We start from the raw sequence: 18,806 nt of genomic DNA on the forward strand, positions 1-18,806 counted from the left end.
CCTTCGTCTGCTTGATTTTTCCTTCCCTGATTTTTTTCCCCCACTCAGAACCCATTGTTGATGCAAGGGGCTTGGGTGTTCCTATGCCTGTCGTCATCTACTGACTTTAGCTTCTGCTGTTTCCAGTTTTGCTTACGTGTCATTCCTTTACCAAGTCAACTTTCCTGACGCTCATTATGAATAGTAAAATATTTTCGGCCCCAGTTGGGTTGAAAGAACTGACATCGAGCACTGTGCACGTCTCAGCTACACAACACAATGACTTCATTTTCCTAGGCCCTAAAAGGATGACCAGAATAAGTGGTGTTCACAAGGATTCTTGACCATGGGGGTGGGCGCAGGGAGTTCTTGGACATATTCCTTGGCTGTCTAGGAAGTATGTTCCCAGGCGTGGAACTCTGGGATCCTACGGTAGATTGTTGGTTGGGAGCATAGGAGCTAACAAATGCCGGTGAGGACACGGAGAACAGGGAACCCTTGGACACCATCCGTGGGAATGCACACTGGGACAAGTCACTGTGCAACACAGTATGGAGGGTCCCACAGTCTAGAGATGGACCAACGCACCAAACAGTGCCATGCGAAAGAAAAGAGCAAGCGTTCCGTGAGACAAACGAAGAATACTCTGAAAGAAGGCTGCAGAGTCATTGGAGAGAAAGGCCCGAAAGGCCTCACTGAGGGGGACAGTGCTGAGGACAGAATGAAAACAAGGGAGCTAGTCCCGCACAAGTCTGGCTGCCCTGTGTCATGAAGAGGGAAGGCACCTCTGCCTTAGAGCCTCACTACCAGAAGCCGGGTTGGCCAGAGGACATGAAAGAGGCATCCAGTGTGGCTGGAGAGCAACTGGGAGCAGAGCAGAGGGTAGTGAGGAAGGCAGGGACAGGGCCTCAGGCCTGGGAGACAGGTAGCGATCTCTTGTCCCTCTGCAACGGCATTGCCCCAATACCCTGCATCTTCAAATGCATGGACTGAATGCCCCACAGTTGTTGCAGAAGAGGAATGGAGGCACAATTTCGCATGCTTCCTCCACATCACCATACTTGTGAGCCCGTGGTTGTGACTGAGGCTGGACTAGCAGAGGATTTTCCCCACCTTAGCACCCATCATTCGGGGAGCCATTCAACTCAGAATCTGAGTTTCTGGGCGCATGTTGGCCTTGCCACTGCCTCCGTTCCTGGCACTGTGAGCCTCGATGGATGGCAGCCCCAACCATCTGGGCATGCTTTTCGCTTCACAGTCCGAGAAGAAAAGGGGAACAAGGGAGAAGTGGACCATGAGCAAAGAAACTAGGAAGTGCGAAACTCCTTGCCTGACATCTAGAGAAACACGAGGCATGCTATTTCATCCCGTTGAGTAAGTACATCGCGTGGCTCAGAAGCCACTCGCTAACCACCCAGAGCTTGCAGAGAGAGTGATGCCTCCACCACAGGTCAGGATCCCTGGGAGCCACTGTGAAGGCTGCTCCCCTCATATACCAGAACGAGGCAAAGAGGTCTCATTCTAAAGCTATGTGGGAAACAACTGAACCGTTTCACTACCGAGGATGACAAAGTCTGCATCTTCGTGCATTTCCACCCCATCATGGTGCCCCATTATAATGACGCCAAGAGGGAAAGGGACGGTTCCAAAACGACACAAAGCCGGGACCCAGGCCTCCTCGGAACGTTCCTCCAGGCCACGTCCCACCCCTTCCTGCAATTCATCTGGCCTTCTATGTGTGCCTCTGATTCCCGTGACACCGTCGCACACATACCCCAAATACGGTCTACATACACCCTAAGATGTCCCAAGGAACTAGATTCTCCCTGGTCCCCACTATGCAGGTTGGGAATGTGGGCACTAGGGGAGACCCACAATGACTGAGGACACAGGAGTGGGAAAGGACAGAGAACAAACGTCTGACTTCAGCTCTGTCTCCTGAAAGGGAGGACCTGAGTGCCAATTCCAGAGCATGGTGCCTCTGGCACTTTTGGCTCATTGTGTACAGTCCCGGGGAAGAGAGGTCAAGAGTCAAGTGAAGGGGCTGCAGAGAGGGGGTGACTTTAAGAAGGGCCCCAGGTATTAGAATCCTGAAAGCGTGACCTCATATTTTTCATGATAGGCCCCAACTGAACTTAGAACTCTGGTAACCAGGCACCCACTTTCAAAGGGCAACCTGCTCTCCAGCACACTTGAGTGGAGACCTTCGACAGAACACCATGTTCAGTTGTTGTCTTCCTACTTCCAGGGGCGCTGGGCCCACGGGAGCCCAGAGCCAGAGACATTACTGCAGTTGCAGACAGCGCTTCAGCCCTCTTTTCCGAAGCTTCTGGTCATGGGGCCGGAGACACCAACAGGTAACACAAGGCAGCTCTGGGCAGCCCACTGGAGAGCGGGCAACAACTGTGGTCCCACCTCAGCGGGCACACACCACTGTCCCTTACTGTGTGGGAGCGCGTCTCTCTCTCTCTCTCTCTCTCTCTCTCTCTCTGTGTGTGTGTGTGTGTGTGTTTGTAGAAGTGGGGACAGGGGATGAGGGATATGCCCTTCCTGGGCAGAAGCAAGCTGCCTGGTGTTGGAGGCTGGACCCATCTGTCATGTTCATACCCCAGGTCATAGCAGGCTGGATGAAAAGGGGAGGGCTGACACAATGATAAGGCTCATGGTAGTCATGAGCCTTACTTAGAGTGTCCTCTGGCTACCTCCTTGCTCGATGTCTTTTCAGCCATCCCTCTTAGCCTGAACTGGAGAACACGATGTCTAGTGGGGGTGTCCCCTGGTGGCAATGTTCCGGGAGGCTGCTAATGGCTCTTGGCCCTGTGTCTATGGGGCACTGCATTTTCAGAGCTGCACCCCAGAGACTGTGAATGAGCTGGCTGGGGACTTCAACGACTCCAACTCGCTGGACAAGGGTCAGGTGTCCCAGGATCAGTGCTGCTCTGAGGTGAGAATAGGAAGAAGCTCCTCCACACCCAGGGCCCCCATGCAACGATGGGGACAAACCTGGGGCCTTCCCAGAGTGTTTCCACTTGACTATTCCACCGGCCCCACCCCAGAGTAACCCACACCTCCGCACATATGCCACCACCTATGGGTAAGTAAGGGAGGAAGACACTCTTCACCTACGTGGGACTGGTAGAGAAGAGAGTGAATGCTTTCCGTGGCATGGGGGGTAGTTGTTTTGTTTTCTTTCCTCTGGCCTTGTGTTGCTTTTCACGAAGCCATGAGTATCTTGGCCTTTTCCCACGGGTTTTACGATTTTCCCTACTCATGCCAGCTAACCTGTGGAGAACCCAGCTGGGTTCTGGAGAACTGGCCCACGCCCTTCTAAATCCTCATACCAGATAGGGTGATTGCACCTACAAAAGGGCCAGAGGGATCAAGCCATTCTACAGGTCTTTCTGGAATGTATCATCTCTCAGAACACATCGAATCCTAGGAGGTCCACCAGCTCACAGGCTCTTTCCCTCTAGGTCCTCACAGTCCCCCCTAAAGGACGTGGTCTGCCACAGTGACTCGGTCTAGCATTGCTGCTGGAACTTGACGTGACTCAAATTGCTTGCCATTCCAGCAATGCTGCAAGGAACGGGCACCTCAAGGGTCCTCACAGATGATTTGGGTCACTCCATCTGCCAGACCGTAGACCCAAAGATTGGGTGGAAGGCCTCCGATGCCTCCTGGCCCAGGTAGCTGGCTCTGTCTTTTCAGAGCTCCACCCAAGACATCTGGCATGAGCTGCTGCAAGGCTTCAGCTACTCCATCTCCCTTGACAAGCAGCAGGGACCTCAGGCCGCCAACAACATCCAGTCCTGGTCTGGGGTGAGAACGGGCCCAGGTTCATGGCCAGTCTCAGGACCCAGAGATGACCGGGGCCAGGCCACAACCCAGACTAGACACAACTGGCTGCCCTGGGGCCTGCCAAGGAAGGTGGTTTCCCCCTGAACCTTTCTGCCCCTGACAGCAACAGGCCAAACCGCAGCAGCATAGGCGAAATGCCATGCAGCCCATGCTCTGGACAGATCTCAGACCCAACGCGGATGATCTTGAGCAGGCTTGCAGATTCTCAACCTCTCTTTTCTCCTCTCGACAGTAGGGCTCCTTCCTCATGACTCCATGGCATACACATACAGATCTTCAGACAGGCTAGGAAGAGACAGACAGGCTATTGCTGTCCAGCTAACCGCACATGTTGAAGTCACCAGTACATTTAAGCCTAGATGGGTCCTTTGGAGGTTGGTTTTAGGTTTTCAGCCAAGAACCTTTTTTCTGGGTGGGCACACAAGTCCCTCGTCGTCTTGCCCAAGTTCCCAAAGGGATGGGAGGATGCAGTCTGAGCTCCAGACCCTGCTCTTCCTGGGGCTTCACGGCGTTGAAGCTGACTATGTTGCTCCCCACCCCGCCCCCTTGTCTGCCTGCTGGAAAAGGCATCATCCCTGTCCCCGGACGAGGCCTGCACGATGCTGGCGCTCAGAGAAGGCGCAGTGCAGAGATGGGGACACTCCCTGCTGCTATCCTTCCCGGATAGAAGCCTCTCAAACGTCACCACCATGTGCTCCATCTATCAGATGTTCACGTCAGCCCAGCAGGTCCTGGATCAGCAGTTCCCTAGGTGAGTGCCCACCCCATAGCCAGCACAAGGGGGAGCCTTCCGTCTACTAGTTGTAGGTCTTGGGAATGTCACTGCACCTCTCTGACTTTCCCTCTCCTGTCCGGAAAAGTGGAGGTGCTAAGAGGATGAACCTCGTAGGGCGACTGCAGGGAGTCATGGGAGGAAACATGGCACGCGCCTCTCTGGGGCCCGGCTCTGCAGAAAGGGCTGCTGGACATGCTGGGCATCTTCACGCTGAACATTTCCCTCTCCAGGGAAGACGCGTTCAGGCTCAACCCTCACAGGCCTGTGGTCCTTCTGGGTCTATAGAAAGGAAACGGAAAGCTGGCAGCTTTCCTATTGGCAAAGGACCTCTGAGATGCCATCTAGCTGGTCCTGACTGTGGTCCTTTATGTGCCCAGGTCGAGGGGACACTGGGAGCAGGCAGAGCAGCCCAAGGGCCACTCAGGATTTGCAAAGTCTTGTTTGGGATGATTTCATTCAATCATGGCTCTTAAGCACCTAGGAATGCAGGCACTCTCTAGTCACCAAGAGCAGTGAATGGGTAACGTAGGGACAATGTCTGGGTCTCCATTCTCGTCCCAGGGTCACATAGGCACTCTCCACATCCTAAGCACGCATGTCTAGCGTTCATCAGATGGGGCATCTCTGTGACCTACTCTAGGGATGAATGGATCCACCTCTCTTGGGACCACGAGGATGCACTCTACGATCAAGGAAGAACAGGATAGGTCTTTGGGTGACAGAGGAGGTCCTGCTGCCTCCACAGAGCAGGGTGGGAGGCGACAGGGGATGTTGCTGGCCAGGGATGTTCAGAACCATGGATCTCCCAGGACTCTCGATTTCCACGGGAGAGCTTAGTGGGGCGGCTTCCTCTGAAGAAGCCAAAGAGTCCAAGACAGGTGTGGACGGGATGCCAAGCACTCTGGGAAGCAGAGCCCATTGGGGGCTGAGTTGGTGCCTACAACAGCCATCCCTTGGATGGTCCATTCTTGCTCCGCCTGCCCCTATCCATATCCACCTCCGCTGACCACCACAAGTGGGGCCAAGGACAGAAAGGGTGGGGACCGGACCACTCACCCGTCGGCCTCCCACCAAAGCCCACACACTGGTCTGCAGGGAGGATGCATGACTGAGGGGCCAAAGGACAGACCTGTGGGAGGTCCCTCCCTCATCCCACGTGGTCAGCAGTCAGCAAGGACAGCTCCAGAGGGGTTGCAAGTGGGCTGGCGCCATTCTGTGGGGCCCACACCGAAAGAATGGTGCTGTGGGAGTAGCGTGGAAAAGGAAGGGAAGGCCAGGGTCTCTGACTCTGCCCCACATATGACTTTCCCCAGCACTCTGTGTCCCATCTTGGGAACCTGGCCTGAGCAGACATGGCAGGATATCGGGCAGTCCCTGCACACTGCCCATGTGGAGGTCAAGGGGGCCTATGTGCACGTCACGTGGCATGACCGGGACCTGAACACCCATGCCCCCGTTCCGCTGAGGCAGCGGGAACTTCTGCAGCTCACAGAGGCTGAGGCGGAGGGTAAGGGGCATTGCAAGCTGGGAAGGCCATCTGGGATGGGGCTCATGGGCTGGGTATTCCTTGAAAGGCCATGGGATCCGTCCTGTTCAGGGAAAGGCACATGGAGTGTCAGTGATGTGGCTGAATCGTTCCCCTTACTCCCACCCCCGTGTCCGCTATGCGACGCGTTCCAGCAGCTGAGCCGGCCAAAGAGCCTCCCATGGAGCGAGAGGCAACCCTGGCTCTGCATCAGCCATCACCTTCAGGGTCCGAGCCAGCCTCCCCTCCACCGGCTGCTCCAGAACTGGAACAGGGGCTCCTACGTTACGGATGGTCGCCGGGTCCTGAGGCACAGACGGCTGGGCCATCGGCTTGCCTGGGAGTTTGCACGCCAGCTGTCTCAGGTGCCACTGAGCCCACTCCAGCCGCAGAGGCATCCTGCCAACCCAAGAAGCGGCTCAAAGAGAAGGAGCCTGACCTCCTGGACTTCCCTCCCAAGCTGGTGGCAGAGCAGCTCACCTACATGGATGCGGTGAGCAGCTGGGCCCCCAGGGTAGGAGGGCAGGGCCGGCTTGTCTTCTGCTCTCCGCTGCCCTATACCGGCTTTTCCCTGATGTGGACTCCTAGGATATAGGGCCAGATCTCAGCTGCAGCCCTAACCGACCGGGGAAACCCATCAGGGTTTTTAGACCTGAGCTTTCACTGTCCAGCTGCGGACTGTGGACACAGACACTGAGAAGGACTGAGGCAGAGGTACCACGCAGATGCAATGAGTCAGAAGCGAGAGCCCGTACATGGGAAGGCTCTGGTCCCCCGCGGGGAGGAGGGCAGCTCCCTGTGTGCAATCCCGTCCATGGGCCGCCCACCCATCTGCCTGGGAGCCTGAGCACCATCAACCTGGCTTAGGCATCTGATGCGTCCTGAAGGACAGCCTAGACACGGAAAGCCATGCTTTCAGCCACCAGGTGACAATGGGCACCTGAAAGGAGACAGGGACCGCAGGGATGAGCATTTGGAGGAGGAGATGCCCCCTTGGGAGCACCACCTGGAGCGGCCCCCTGGACATGGAATGATCAGGGTGCACACGCCTTCCTCCCTTCCCTTGCCTCTCTTGGCTCCTGGGGCATCCCGCACTGGCTTCCCTCGGAGAAGAAGAGGGGCATGAAATCCAGGCTCTCTAAGCAGGCTCCGGCCACATTCGCAGCCTCCTGAGCTCCAGCTCTGACCTGGGACCCCTCCCGAGGACATGAGTCTTGCATGGGCGAACATGTGTGGGGCTCAACACACCTCCCCCTGTCCCCTAGGAGCTGTTCAAGAAGGTGGTGCCCCAGCAGTGCCTGGGCTCCGTCTGGTCCCGGAGGAACAGGCCTGGCAACGAGCACCTGGCACCCACAGTCCGGGCCACCATCGCCCAGTTCAATGCTGTGGCCAGCTGCATCGTCACCACGTGCCTTGGCGACCCAAGCATGACAGCCCGGGACAGGGCCGCGGTGGTGGGCCACTGGATCCGGGTGGCCAAGGTATGCTGTGGGAGGCCCAGCTCCCTGAGGCTCTCCTGAGCCTCGGGAACTGCTCTTCTGTCTTGCTCCCTTCTCAGGGCTGAAGGCCCTGCTCTAAGGCCTGTGGTCTCTAGGCTCTTCCTCCCGGGGGCATGGCCCAACTGCTGGGACGCTCAGTTCCCACGTGACTCCTCCTTTGCAGTGAGGGAAAATCCTCCCTCTCGCCAGCAGTGTTCCTCTTTAGGGCTGACCTGTGCCCTTCTGCAGCTCCCTGGACATCAGCTTCACCCGTGGGGGAGCCCTAAACCGAGGGGGGCACTAAAGCTCTCGAGCATCTGGGGCTCCTGCTCTCCCACTGACAGCTCCTTCTCTTCCCTCCCCCAGGCCTGTCAGATCCTAGGGAACTACTCCTCCCTGCGTGCCATCCTGGCGGCTCTGCAGAGTGCCTCCATTCACCGCCTGCAGAGGACATGGGACAACGTTTCCAGGTGAGGAGGCTTCTCTGCAGGAGGGACCAGGATGGAGGCGGGATCTCCCACAGGCCTGTCCTTTGCCCCCCTCAGTCAGCTTGGACCTCCTGGGAGGCAGCAAACCCTGACCAAAGGACCTGGGCCCGGGGCTGCTCCTCTCAGCCTTCCTGGGGAACAGGCCACCAGGCCTCCTGCTTGAGAAATCCAATGTCCTCCATGCCCCACCCTGGCCTCAGCCGAATTCCATATTTCCACGTGGTGACTTGGCAGCCACTGAAGTCTCTGCCCATGGTTCAGCCAGAACCCCACCCAAACCGAGCTGTTCAATTAAGCTGGGAAGGGACGCCCAGGGGGACGCCCAGGAGAACTCCCTCCCATGTCCTACCAAGACCCCAGTGCTCAGAGCAGCCCAGAGCAAACCCTCAGCCAGCCCCGTGGACATGCGGGGCTTCTCCAAGTAAAGGGACTCGCACTCTACCCTGCCACGTTAGGACTCCCCTGAGCCTAACTTCTTTCCCTCTCTTCAGGAAGAGCTTCCGAACATTCCAAAAGCTCTGCAGAGAAGACAACCCCCAGGGCAGGGAACTACTCATCAAGGTAGCACGGGATGTGCAGGGCTCCAAGGACAGGAGAGGGGTGGGAGGAGGCATGATCATGTGTGAATGAAGTAGGGAATGGCCTGAAGCATTCCTCGGGGAGCAGAAGCCTTTGGCAGGAATGTGCTGACAGCCTGGGCTGAAGATTCCCCCTGGGGCTGGGACAAGCGGGTGCTGCCCATCCAGACTCCCTAGGCTAGATTTCAGGTCTCTCTGTGTCCATCGAGAAGGTCCACATGGGGGCCCACATGAACGCGGACAGCCCAGAGGACAGGCCCCTGCTCAGAGATGGGGTGGGGATGGGTTGTGGGCCACAAAAATGATGATCGTAAGAGGATCCTGAGTTCTCAGGAGACCGCAGGAGGTAGGTGGAGTTCCCCCTTCTGCCCATGGGAAAACAGGCTCAGGGAGGCCAGGCTCCAAGCTCCAGGTCCCCCATGGACTGAATGGGGGAGCTGAGATTGTTCTAGAAGGACTCGTGGCATGCTTCAGGGGAAAGGAGCGTCAGTATCAGCAGACGTAGGTCGGACGTCTAGGGTCTGCAGTCAAAGACGGTGGGCGCAAGGGGACTGAGGCTATTCTGCTCTCAAGGATCTTGTCCTTGGCCCTCTAGAAGCGGCCCTCGAATAAACTGGCCAGCCTGGGGAGGCAGCTGCAGAGAGCGCGGAAGGGGCTGCCGAAGAAGGTGAGTGTGCCTGAGGGACAGGGCCTCCAAGGCCAGGGGAGAGGGGCTCCTCCCTGAGGGCTAGAAGCGTCCAGATCAGGACAGGTGGGACCTGCCACTCCAGCTCCACCTCCTGCCGCCACAGTTGCTCAATGTCTTCTTTCCTGGTGATCAGGAGGAAGTAGTCTAGCAGGCTGGGTAGAGAATGGATTTGGGGCTGGGGAGGGGCCCAGGGCTCCATAGCCAGTGGTTTTTTGAATTTCAAAAAGCAGGCCCTGGAGGGGATTAGGAGGAGTCTGATGTTCTGGGAGGGTGAGGGGAAAGCGAATCCAGGGGAAGCAACTAAGGGTCCTAGGCCCTTTTCCATGTGGGAAAGTGGGGTGGGCCAGGACGCTGAAGTCTTTTCGGGGAGGGCCCCTGTGGGCACCAGACAGCAGGGACTCATGACAAACCTACCCCTCATGACACAGGGTGTCGTCCCATACCTTGGCACTTTCCTCTCCGACCTGGTGGTGCTGGATACAGCAATGGAGGACTACCTGGAGGTGGGTGAGCCTGAGGATTGTGGAGGAGGGACCAGAGTCCTGAGGACAGGGAGCAGAGAGTCCCCGGACTGAGCCCTGAGCTCTGAGTCCTTCGGACACCTCCCTTCCCCACAGCCTCACAGCCGCCCCTAAGAACTGGCATCTCTTGCCCATCTCAGTGCTGAGGGAAGGGAGTCTGCACCCAGACGGGTGGCCCAAGACTGGGGAAGCACCAGCGCATCCTGAAGGTGAAGCTGCATGCGCTCTGTGTGCATGGGCTGCAGCCTCTCCCTCAGACCTTGCCTGTCGGGGACAGTGAAGTCAGGACCCTGCACATCAGCCACACTTCAGGAGCCCAGCAGGCCCTGCCTGCCTGAGGCGTCTGCCGCTCCCTTCAGTCACCACAGAGTGTTGTGCTGCAGGGTGCTGACCTGGAGCCCTTTCACCAGCCCCCAGTCTTCCTTCCTCTGGACCCCAGGGCTTGCCCTAGCCCCAGTCTCATTGTGTGTGTGGCTTGGCGGCCCCCTCCTGGGTCCTGGCCTACGCGCAGCCTCAGAACGGGTGGGTGTAAGGTGCTAGGACTGACCGGGGGCCTCTTTCTGAAGGACAATGGTTGTCTGCTTTCCAGGGCAATGAGATCAACCACCGCAAAAAGAATAAGGTGAGCATACGTAGCCCTGGCTGTAGGGAAGGGCAGGCAGCCCCTATCAGAGACGCCCCTGGGAAGAACATTGCTTGGCTCCATCCACTCCCCTCCATCTCCCATTTCCTGGGACAGGTTGCTAAGAATGAAATGCAAGACCCATCGAGTCAGTCAGTAGGGATCCAGAAGGGCATCAAGGAGAACTTCCCTTGATGGAGGAGGGGCTAATTCTACTAGCCTCTGAGAACAGTTTGGGACCAGATGAAGTTGCATGCAGGAGGGTGGTCATGTGTGCCAAGACCCAGGACCCGTCCCCTGTCCCGCTGCTCGGCCCTCACCTGGCCCTGTAGCTTCCCCACCCAGGCTCGGGGTGCATCCTGTGCCTCTCTCCCGGCCCAGGAATACCGAGTCCTCACGGACATCATGCTGCTCCAGGCGGCGGCAGAGAATTACTGCCTAGAGCCCCAGCATCCATTCACGGCCTGGTTCTGGGCTGTGGAGCGGCTCAGCGAGGATGACAGGTGAGGCCCACTCAGGAGCTGGGTCAGGCGACGTCGGGGTGGACTCTTTCTGCTGGCCCCGCCTGGGATCCTCCTTCTAGGGCTCCCTGGGCAGCCAGACACCAGCTGTGGGAAAACCCTGGGAGGGACTCCTGAATGCCAGCTGCTGCTCAACTCACAGGTGTCCCTCTGTCCTTAGCTACAACCTGTCATGCCAGCTGGAGCCGCGGTCCTAGCTGGCCAGCAGAACACAAGCACCAGGACCACTGGCTACAGCCACCATCAGACCTGAACCCGTGCACACTGGCTGAGCCAAGGATTGCCCCTCGGCCCCTGGGCTACTTGTGGTGCACGAGCCCTATCCACTGCTCAACACCCCTTCCTCTCCCCTACAGAATTACTTGTTCTGGAGGGGGCAATATTGAATATAATTAAAGGGCTGTTATTTAACCACAACAACAATAACAAAAAGGAATGAGAACCCTTGGGATTAAAGTTTTCTTACCAAAATAATAATAGTAATAATAATAATAATAATAAAGGTTTTTATTTTCTCCTCTACCTGCCCACGTGTGCGTTTGGTTCTTTTATTTCCTACGGTAAGGTACAACGTGTACAGACTCTCTTCTTCATTCCTGAACCCAGAAAGCTTACAGAGTCAGCAGCTATTCAATGGGGCAGACAGGAGAGGAGCCAGCCCTCCTCACTTCTGCTGGCACTACTCATTACTGGTGGCACCTCCAAATGCCGTTTCCTCAGAGGACAGGTTCATTTCTGTGTCAGGCATCTGGGCAAACAGCAGAGACAGCTCTCAGGACCCCTGAGATGGAGACGTTGCAGGTCCTTCCCCAGGAAGGCAACAAACCCTGACCAGGAGAGTCCTGGAGAGTTCCTTCCCCTCCCCAGAGCTACGTGCTGCCCAGGAGAGGGGCTGCTTCTCTCCCCTCTAAAGCAAGGAGGACGATGTCTTGCTTCCTTGGGGATTTTGTATGTGTGCGTGTGTTTGTGTGGGTTTGGACCCAGGATTTGGGACTGAAGGTTGTCGAGTTCAGTCTCCTGAATTGCATCAGCACGATGTAGGGAAAACACATGCAAAGAGATCCAACCCTGCCTGTGGAAGCTGCAAAACCTGAGGAAGATATTTTGTAAATGGAAGAAGGGCAGGCAGGACATCCCGTCCTCAGTTTCCCTATAGGCTCTGCAGGTTCACCCTTTACCAAGACTGGAATCCCCCTGGGATCCTTATCCAGGATCTCTGGATTCCTTTTCCCTGCTTCTTTGGGGTGAGGCTGGAGAAAAACTAAAGAAACTGGGAGGTGTCCCTGGCTCTATTCACATCTATGCTGACCTAGGTGCTAGGATGTCCAGCCATCCTGCATTTCCTTACACAGTTCTTGGCAAGGCCGTGGGGCCCTTCAGGCCCCTGACCCTCTTGGTCAGGTCCATGGTAGCCACTGCTCCCTGGCTGGGGCCTGATGGAGCAGAGATTGGTTCTCCCTTGCCAGGATAAAGGTTCAGATCCTTGACCAGAGAACCCCCACACTCTCCTGGCTGGCCAAGGGCACTGTCAGGTCCAGGTGGTTCTGAAGTCCCTGGTCTCCATCATCCACCAGGTGACACACCCATGTTCCACTCACTTGTCTGAAATGGGGAACTCGCCTGACACGGTAGACCAACACACAGATGGAATGTGAGCAGGGGAGAAGCATCTATCATGCAAATGGATGCGAAATGAAGCAAGGGTAGGAATCCTTCTCTCCAGACACAACAGACTCTGAACCAAAGGGGGGAGGTACGAAGCCACAGAGAAGGACACTACTTCCACGCAAGGGAGGCCATGTAATAGGAGAGAGCATCTCAAAATATGTAGACACGCACCATGGGAGCACCCAAAGGTATCCAACAGTGCATAACAAACATAAAGTCACCTTTGACATCAGTACCATGCAGTGGGGGACTCTAACACCCCACATCTGCTAATGGACACAGGATCCAAACTGACAATCAACAAGGAATCTATGGCTTTGAGGGATGCACCCGTTTGAACACGTAGATGCAGAACCTTCCACCCTGAAACAGCAGCCTCCGCAGTGCTTTCCAGTGCACATGGAACATTCTCCAGAGTAGATGACACGTTAGGGCACAACGCAAGTCCCAACAAACTCCAAAAGATGGATATCATCCCACGCATCTTTTCTCAGCACGATGCTATGGAACGCCAAATGAACCCTAAGAGCAACGCTGGAGAGACCACGAATCCATGGAAGTTCAATTACATGCTACCCAACCAGCACTGGGTCAACCCGGAATCCAAAGACGGATGTCCAAAATTACATGGAAGCAAAAGGACACGCCAAGGGTCCCCAACCTTGCAGATACAGCGCCAGGGAATCTAAGAAGACAGGATCCAGCACCACAAGAAAAATCCCCAATACCATCAGCTGACACATAAGGACCTAGCCAAAGCACAACACAGAGATCCTGAGCAGTCGCTCAGCCGGGGCGAGTTGGAGCTCCTGCTGTTGGGTGCAGGCTTAGCTTCCATCTCGACTCTAAGTCCAAGCCTGGGGGGTGTTCTTTCCATTCTTCCAGAACCATCCCCACCAGGGCCACTGGGGAATCAACCCTTCAGGGGGTTCTCGGCAGAGAGAAATGGCCCAAAGGGCCCAGGAAACAACCACCCCTTCCCCGCTGGTGGATCAAGGTGGCCCATTAGCGATCCCTCTGTGGAACATTCCACAGTGCTTTTGGGGGGACGACCCTCTCAGAAACCCTGATGCCCAGGGTTTCTCGGCAAAGGGCAGATTCCGACTGAGTACCCTTGGGAGGGACCTGACACTCTGCACTTCCAGCATGCTCGCAGCTAATGCCCCGGCCACCTGTCCCCGGAGCACACCGAGAGACAACTTGCCAGCGGACCAGTGGACAAAACGTCCTCTCTTTCACCACCAGGAAGAGATCGATGGGCAACAGTCTGGCAGCCACAAAGAGGTGTTTGATTGTCAGGAAGATCAACAGCCAGGCAGGGCTTGGTCCACCCCCACAGGCCTCTCCTCCTCTTCTCCTCCAGAGTCTAGGGAGGCAGGATGGCAGGAAAGACAGTTTGCTCAGTGGAAGCGAAATCCTGAGCTTGAGTCCCTTTCTCCCTAGTAGCCTGGGCACTCCTACGCTGCTTCCACTGTGGCCTCTGTGCAAGGCCATTCGAAACACCAGTGCTGGCTTGCCAAGTTCCGGGATACTGGGCAGAAAGCAATGGAACACAAGAGAGTCCCAGGGAAGTGACAACGGGTTTGGTCATGAAAGCTTGAAGCTGTCAAAGACCATCTCTTGCCCTATGTTCCCTCGGTCAGAAACCTTTCAGCAACCGCTCAGAGGAGAGACAGGCAGGGACAGAGCAGGGATGGGGAACCCTGGGAGCCACTGTGGACCGAACCTGGTGGTCTCTTCTCCACAATTCACACAGACCAAGATACAGACGGAAGACTTCACATCCGTGGGTGTTCTGTTAACATGGGCTTTGATTCATGTGTGACTTTTCAGAAACAGAAAAGAATAAAGGGAATCAGGAAAGAGAGGCGATCAGAAACACCGGCTCAAATATAGGGAACATACTAGTGGGGACCAGGTGGGCGGATGGGTGGAAGAGGGGGTGGGGATTAAGAAGACACTTATTGTGCTGAGCACGGAGTCACATACAGAACTCCTGAATCCCTACTCTTCAACTGAAACGACGAAAATACTGTACGTCCATTAGACTGTATTTTCAAAATTGTCTTTGAAAGGTGGGTATTAGGAGATCGAAGATGAGATTACGCTCTGAGACTTTCCCAATCAGGTCTCCTCAGGCTGTACGTGAATGCACATTAAAGATCAATGAAAGAGCCCAAAGACAAAAGTGACATCTGTTGATATGGAAAGGCCAGTGCCCACCTCTGTGATCACAGAAAAAGCACACCTTCCTATGATATTGGCTGTCGTAAAAGCATTTCACCCACGTCCCCTTGGAGCTACGCTCCTCTGGTATGTCCATTCTACTTGGTTGTGTGTCTTCATGAAGTAGTTGAAGGAAATATTGCTACCCCGTGTTTGGTGGACTAAACCAAAGCTGGCTATTTCTAGCCCCTGGAAGACTGGAGCTAGAGGGCCTTCTGGAAAACATTGCACAACTGGATCTCTCATCGTCTTCCAGAGAAGGAAAGGGAGGCCCCACAAGGGCACCAGTGGAACAGGAACACAGAGGAGGTTCTCCTGACACCAGCTTCAGGATCCCAACTCCCTGAGCAAGAATGAAGAACCCCCGTCCCCCCACACACAATGGACACATATCACTGGAATGGGTCAGTTCCCAGGAAAAGCGAAATGCGGCCAAACATGGAAAGGTACACAATAACCTCACTGAAAGAAAGCCCACTGGGATCCCCTGCCCTGGGTCTTAAGTTCCACCTACGCCTGAAGCCATTTGATAATCACAGGGGAAGGGAGGGAAAACTGAATGGGAAGCCACCAGAGAGGGAGAAAAACGATGCGAGGCACTTCCCTAAGAAACAAGCAGAGGAGCCTAACAAATAGCAGGGAGCACATGGGGAGTTAGAGAGGAGAAGGGAGTTGGGGAAAACTGGAAGGGGAGGTGAACCTTGAGAGACTATAGACTCTGGAAAACAATCTGAGGGGTTTGAAGGGGCGGGGGCGTGGGAGGTCGGGGTACCAGGTGGTGGGTGTTATAGAGGGCACGGATTGCACGGAGCACTGGGTGTGGTGCAAAAATAATGAATACTGTTATGCTGAAAATAAAGAAAAATTAAATTTAAAAAAAAAGCAAAGAAACAAGCAGAGGGTTGCTGGAGGGGAGGTGGGTGCGGGTATGGGACAATTCGGGCAGGAGCATAAAGGAGGGCACGCGATGGGATGAGCACTGGGGGTGAAACGCAACTGATGAACAGCTGGGCACTACCTCGGAAGCTGATGAGGTACTGTACGGTGGCTTACTGACTTTCCACAACAACAACAAAATACAATCCAAGGTTCTGTGTTTCCTTGATTTTCAATGTGGAAAATACGGGATGATTTCTTTTCTTCCCTCAAGCAAGGAAATGACATAGCCTATTCACGAGGAGGCAATGCTCAGGACATTCTACCCCTTTCAGCCCTAAAGAGGTTTTCAAACAGGCTTTCACCAGTTGCAGTCCTCATGCCCTTCTCGTCATTTCGGAGCACTCTTGACAGGGGGCAAACCCTTTTTTTCTTCAAGGTGACTCACCCCAAGCAGGTAATATCCCTACGTGCCACAGGAGTGACTACAGGTGCGCCCCCTCCATCCTTTCCAAGGGCCTCACTACAAGTTTTCCAGAAAGGTGGCATGGATAGTAGTGGCTGGAAGGTGGATGCTGCATGACATCCATCCCTTTGTTCACTTGAGGGATGACTAGGGGCAGGGTCTCCATCTCAGTCGTGGACGTGCGAGAGCTCTCCAGCTCCCCTTCAGACACGGCCCTGCCCTCTCTCCCACAGAAGAACCTGCAGAACTACGTGACCATGAACTGGGAACACACAACAAGGGTACAAAGGTCTTACCTGAATTCAGCTCAGCATGGCAATGACAGACTGGTCCCTCCTGGAGGTTGTTCCCAGTGTCCTTGAGGCATTCGAACCCCTTCTTGGCGGCTGACTCCAGACCGTGGCTCACCTGTCACAGTGGCTCACGATAGAGGGATGAGAAGTTCCTCGGAGACAGGTGTCACCACACCACTATCATCACCCTTTGTCGTGGAAGAAGTCTATGTCCCTCGTCGGATTAAGAAACCCTTCAAACAGGACTGGAGCAGGGTGCAATAAAAGGCTCCCTTTGCAGAAGGGCTGAGCTTGGGGACATGTCCAGTCCTATGTCTCACTGCTGCCATCACCACACACAGTGGTGCCCCAAATGGGCAGGGTACCATTTCCAGTACACGGCTCCTGCTCGCCCACCGTACCTATTCCTATCATCGCGCCATCGCATCTGGTCAGGACCCCAGCGTCAGGCCTGTGCGTCTCCAGTTCCTGCTGCTGCCTGCCTCCACCAGCGATCCTGTTTCATCTCTGAATTCCGAGCACCGCAGCATCCATCTTCCTCACCTTCACAAGACAGGATTGCGCAATGATTTCATGGATACGACCTGCAAGGCACAGGATGGAAAAGAAAAGGAAACTCACACACTGGACATTCAGGATACTTAAAATCTTTGTGACTTGCATGACGTTATCAACCAAGGGAAAGCACAGTCCAGAAGTCGGGAGAGCAGGTTTGCAAACCATGGATCCGGCAGGTTCTCAATAGCCACAATAGCTAGAGATCCCAGGAACTCAACAACATCAACAACAAGAGAAAAACAAGTCAAATGTGATGTGTGAATGTACACATGGGCAAGAGACATAACCTCAAAGCTATACGCATGGAAGGAAATTGCAAGCAATGAGATACCTTTATGCATCCATGAGGTTGGCTCCCCATGGAAAAAGAAAAACAAAACAAAACACAACAAAGCAAAACAAAACAAAACAAAACACTCGGGAGAAAGGAAAAGACCAAGCCATGGCAAAGATAGAGAGAATTAGGAACCTTGCTGATTGGGTGTGGTAGGAATGTTTAAGGGCATGGTTGTGAAATCAGTATGACAGCTCTTCACAAAAATCAACTTTAGTGGGACACCTGGGTGGCTCAGTCTGTTGAGTGCCTGCCTTCGGCTCAGGTCACGGTCTCAGGATCCTGGGATGGAGTCCCGCATCGGGCTTCTTGCTCCGCCGGGAGCCTGCTTCTCCCCTGCCTGCTCTGCCTGCCACTTCTCCTGCTTCTGCATGCCTCTTTCTCACGCTGACAAATGAATAAATAGACTGTTTTTAAAAAATCAACTTCCGCACTACCATGCGTTTTAGTACTTGCCCTTCTGTGCTAGGTACCCACATTCATGAACAGTATAGTATGGTCCTGGAGACTTATCTGAGCACACCTTCTCATGGCAGCATGGTTCCTAAAAGCTAACCCATGAACGCAATCCAAGTATCTGTCCAGGGAGGAACAGATGTTGTCTATACAGACGTTGGGATAGTATTCATTCGGTAAAGAGGACAAAAACATTGACATGCGCCACCCCATGGGCGAACGTTGAGGAGGGTATGCTAAGTGAGAGGAGTATGCATGAAGATAACCAACTTTGACTCCACTCTTAGGACCTGCCTAGAGTGGATGCCGAAGGACAGAAAGTAGAATGGTGTTTGCCAAGGGCTGGAAGGAGGCGCTCGCGGGAAGAGTCTGACGCATGCTAAAGAGCTTTAGATGGACAAGATGCCAAGGAGATGGGAAGGTGGGTTCCAGGGAGCTTGGACAAAGACATTAATGCTTTTAAAGACATTTAGAATGTACTCCGTGAACTTCATGGACTTCACGACCTAAAACTAAATTGCACTGAAAAGCTGCAAAGATGGAGAAATGAACACAGGACCATTTCATCTGGCCCTCTATACCCTTTCCAGGTAGGTCCTCTCTCAGCCATTCGACTTCTGCCGTTGTCCTTGAGACAACATGGAGCCAACAAAATGTCCTTCTGTGCCTACTTCGAGGTTGAAAAACAGAATTGCCCCACCCGGGACAACTTTATGTGAGAAGGTATTTTTCAGAGTTAATTTCTTGAGACCTGTTATTCCTTGATCATGTTTTGAAACAGAACCCAAACTGAACATTCTCCTTCGTCTGCTTGATTTTTCCTTCCCTGATTTTTTTCCCCCACTCAGAACCCATTGTTGATGCAAGGGGCTTGGGTGTTCCTATGCCTGTCGTCA

The 18,806-nt window shown here is 54.6% G+C and overlaps 2 protein-coding genes across 3 annotated transcripts; both read left to right on the plus strand.

The window, feature by feature from the left end:
- The first annotated feature begins 386 nt into the window (after positions 1–386).
- On the plus strand, positions 387–7,405 carry LOC116567700. 2 transcript variants are annotated; one of them, XM_032302943.1, is made up of 6 exons: positions 387–1,353; positions 2,228–2,336; positions 2,825–2,923; positions 4,404–4,588; positions 5,926–6,119; positions 6,293–7,405. In XM_032302943.1, exons 1-6 carry the CDS (start codon positions 1,193–1,195, stop codon positions 6,730–6,732), a joined length of 1,188 nt encoding a protein of 395 aa, XP_032158834.1. In that variant the 5' UTR covers positions 387–1,192; the 3' UTR covers positions 6,733–7,405. The 2 variants fall into 2 exon arrangements, with proteins under 2 accessions (XP_032158834.1, XP_032158835.1); XM_032302944.1 differs by having other exon boundaries at positions 1,262–2,336; positions 2,705–2,923.
- Positions 7,123–11,641, plus strand: LOC116567353 (ral guanine nucleotide dissociation stimulator-like). Its single transcript, XM_032302352.1, has 9 exons — positions 7,123–7,176; positions 7,403–7,618; positions 7,982–8,085; positions 8,595–8,664; positions 9,277–9,348; positions 9,798–9,872; positions 10,480–10,512; positions 10,894–11,015; positions 11,194–11,641. The coding sequence occupies exons 1-9, from the start codon at positions 7,123–7,125 to the stop codon at positions 11,228–11,230; spliced, it is 783 nt and encodes a 260-aa protein (XP_032158243.1). The 3' UTR covers positions 11,231–11,641.
- Positions 11,642–18,806: the final 7,165 nt, after the last annotated feature.

Source organism: Mustela erminea, chromosome 10 (assembly GCF_009829155.1).
Source record: "Mustela erminea isolate mMusErm1 chromosome 10, mMusErm1.Pri, whole genome shotgun sequence".
NCBI classification, from domain to species: domain Eukaryota; kingdom Metazoa; phylum Chordata; class Mammalia; order Carnivora; family Mustelidae; genus Mustela; species Mustela erminea.

Bases quoted from the DNA above. Each gene is read 5' to 3' on its own strand.
- LOC116567700 (XM_032302943.1), top strand. From the start codon at position 1,193: ATGGATGGCAGCCCCAACCATCTGGGCATGCTTTTCGCTTCACAGTCC. The intron at 1,354-2,227 runs GTAAGTACATCG...TCCTACTTCCAG, and splicing joins ATGCTATTTCATCCCGTTGA to GGGCGCTGGGCCCACGGGAG. The intron at 6,120-6,292 runs GTAAGGGGCATT...GACGCGTTCCAG, and splicing joins CACAGAGGCTGAGGCGGAGG to CAGCTGAGCCGGCCAAAGAG.
- LOC116567353 (XM_032302352.1), top strand. From the start codon at position 7,123: ATGCCCCCTTGGGAGCACCACCTGGAGCGGCCCCCTGGACATGGAATG. The intron at 7,177-7,402 runs GTGCACACGCCT...CCTGTCCCCTAG, and splicing joins CTGGACATGGAATGATCAGG to GAGCTGTTCAAGAAGGTGGT. The intron at 8,665-9,276 runs GTAGCACGGGAT...TTGGCCCTCTAG, and splicing joins GCAGGGAACTACTCATCAAG to AAGCGGCCCTCGAATAAACT.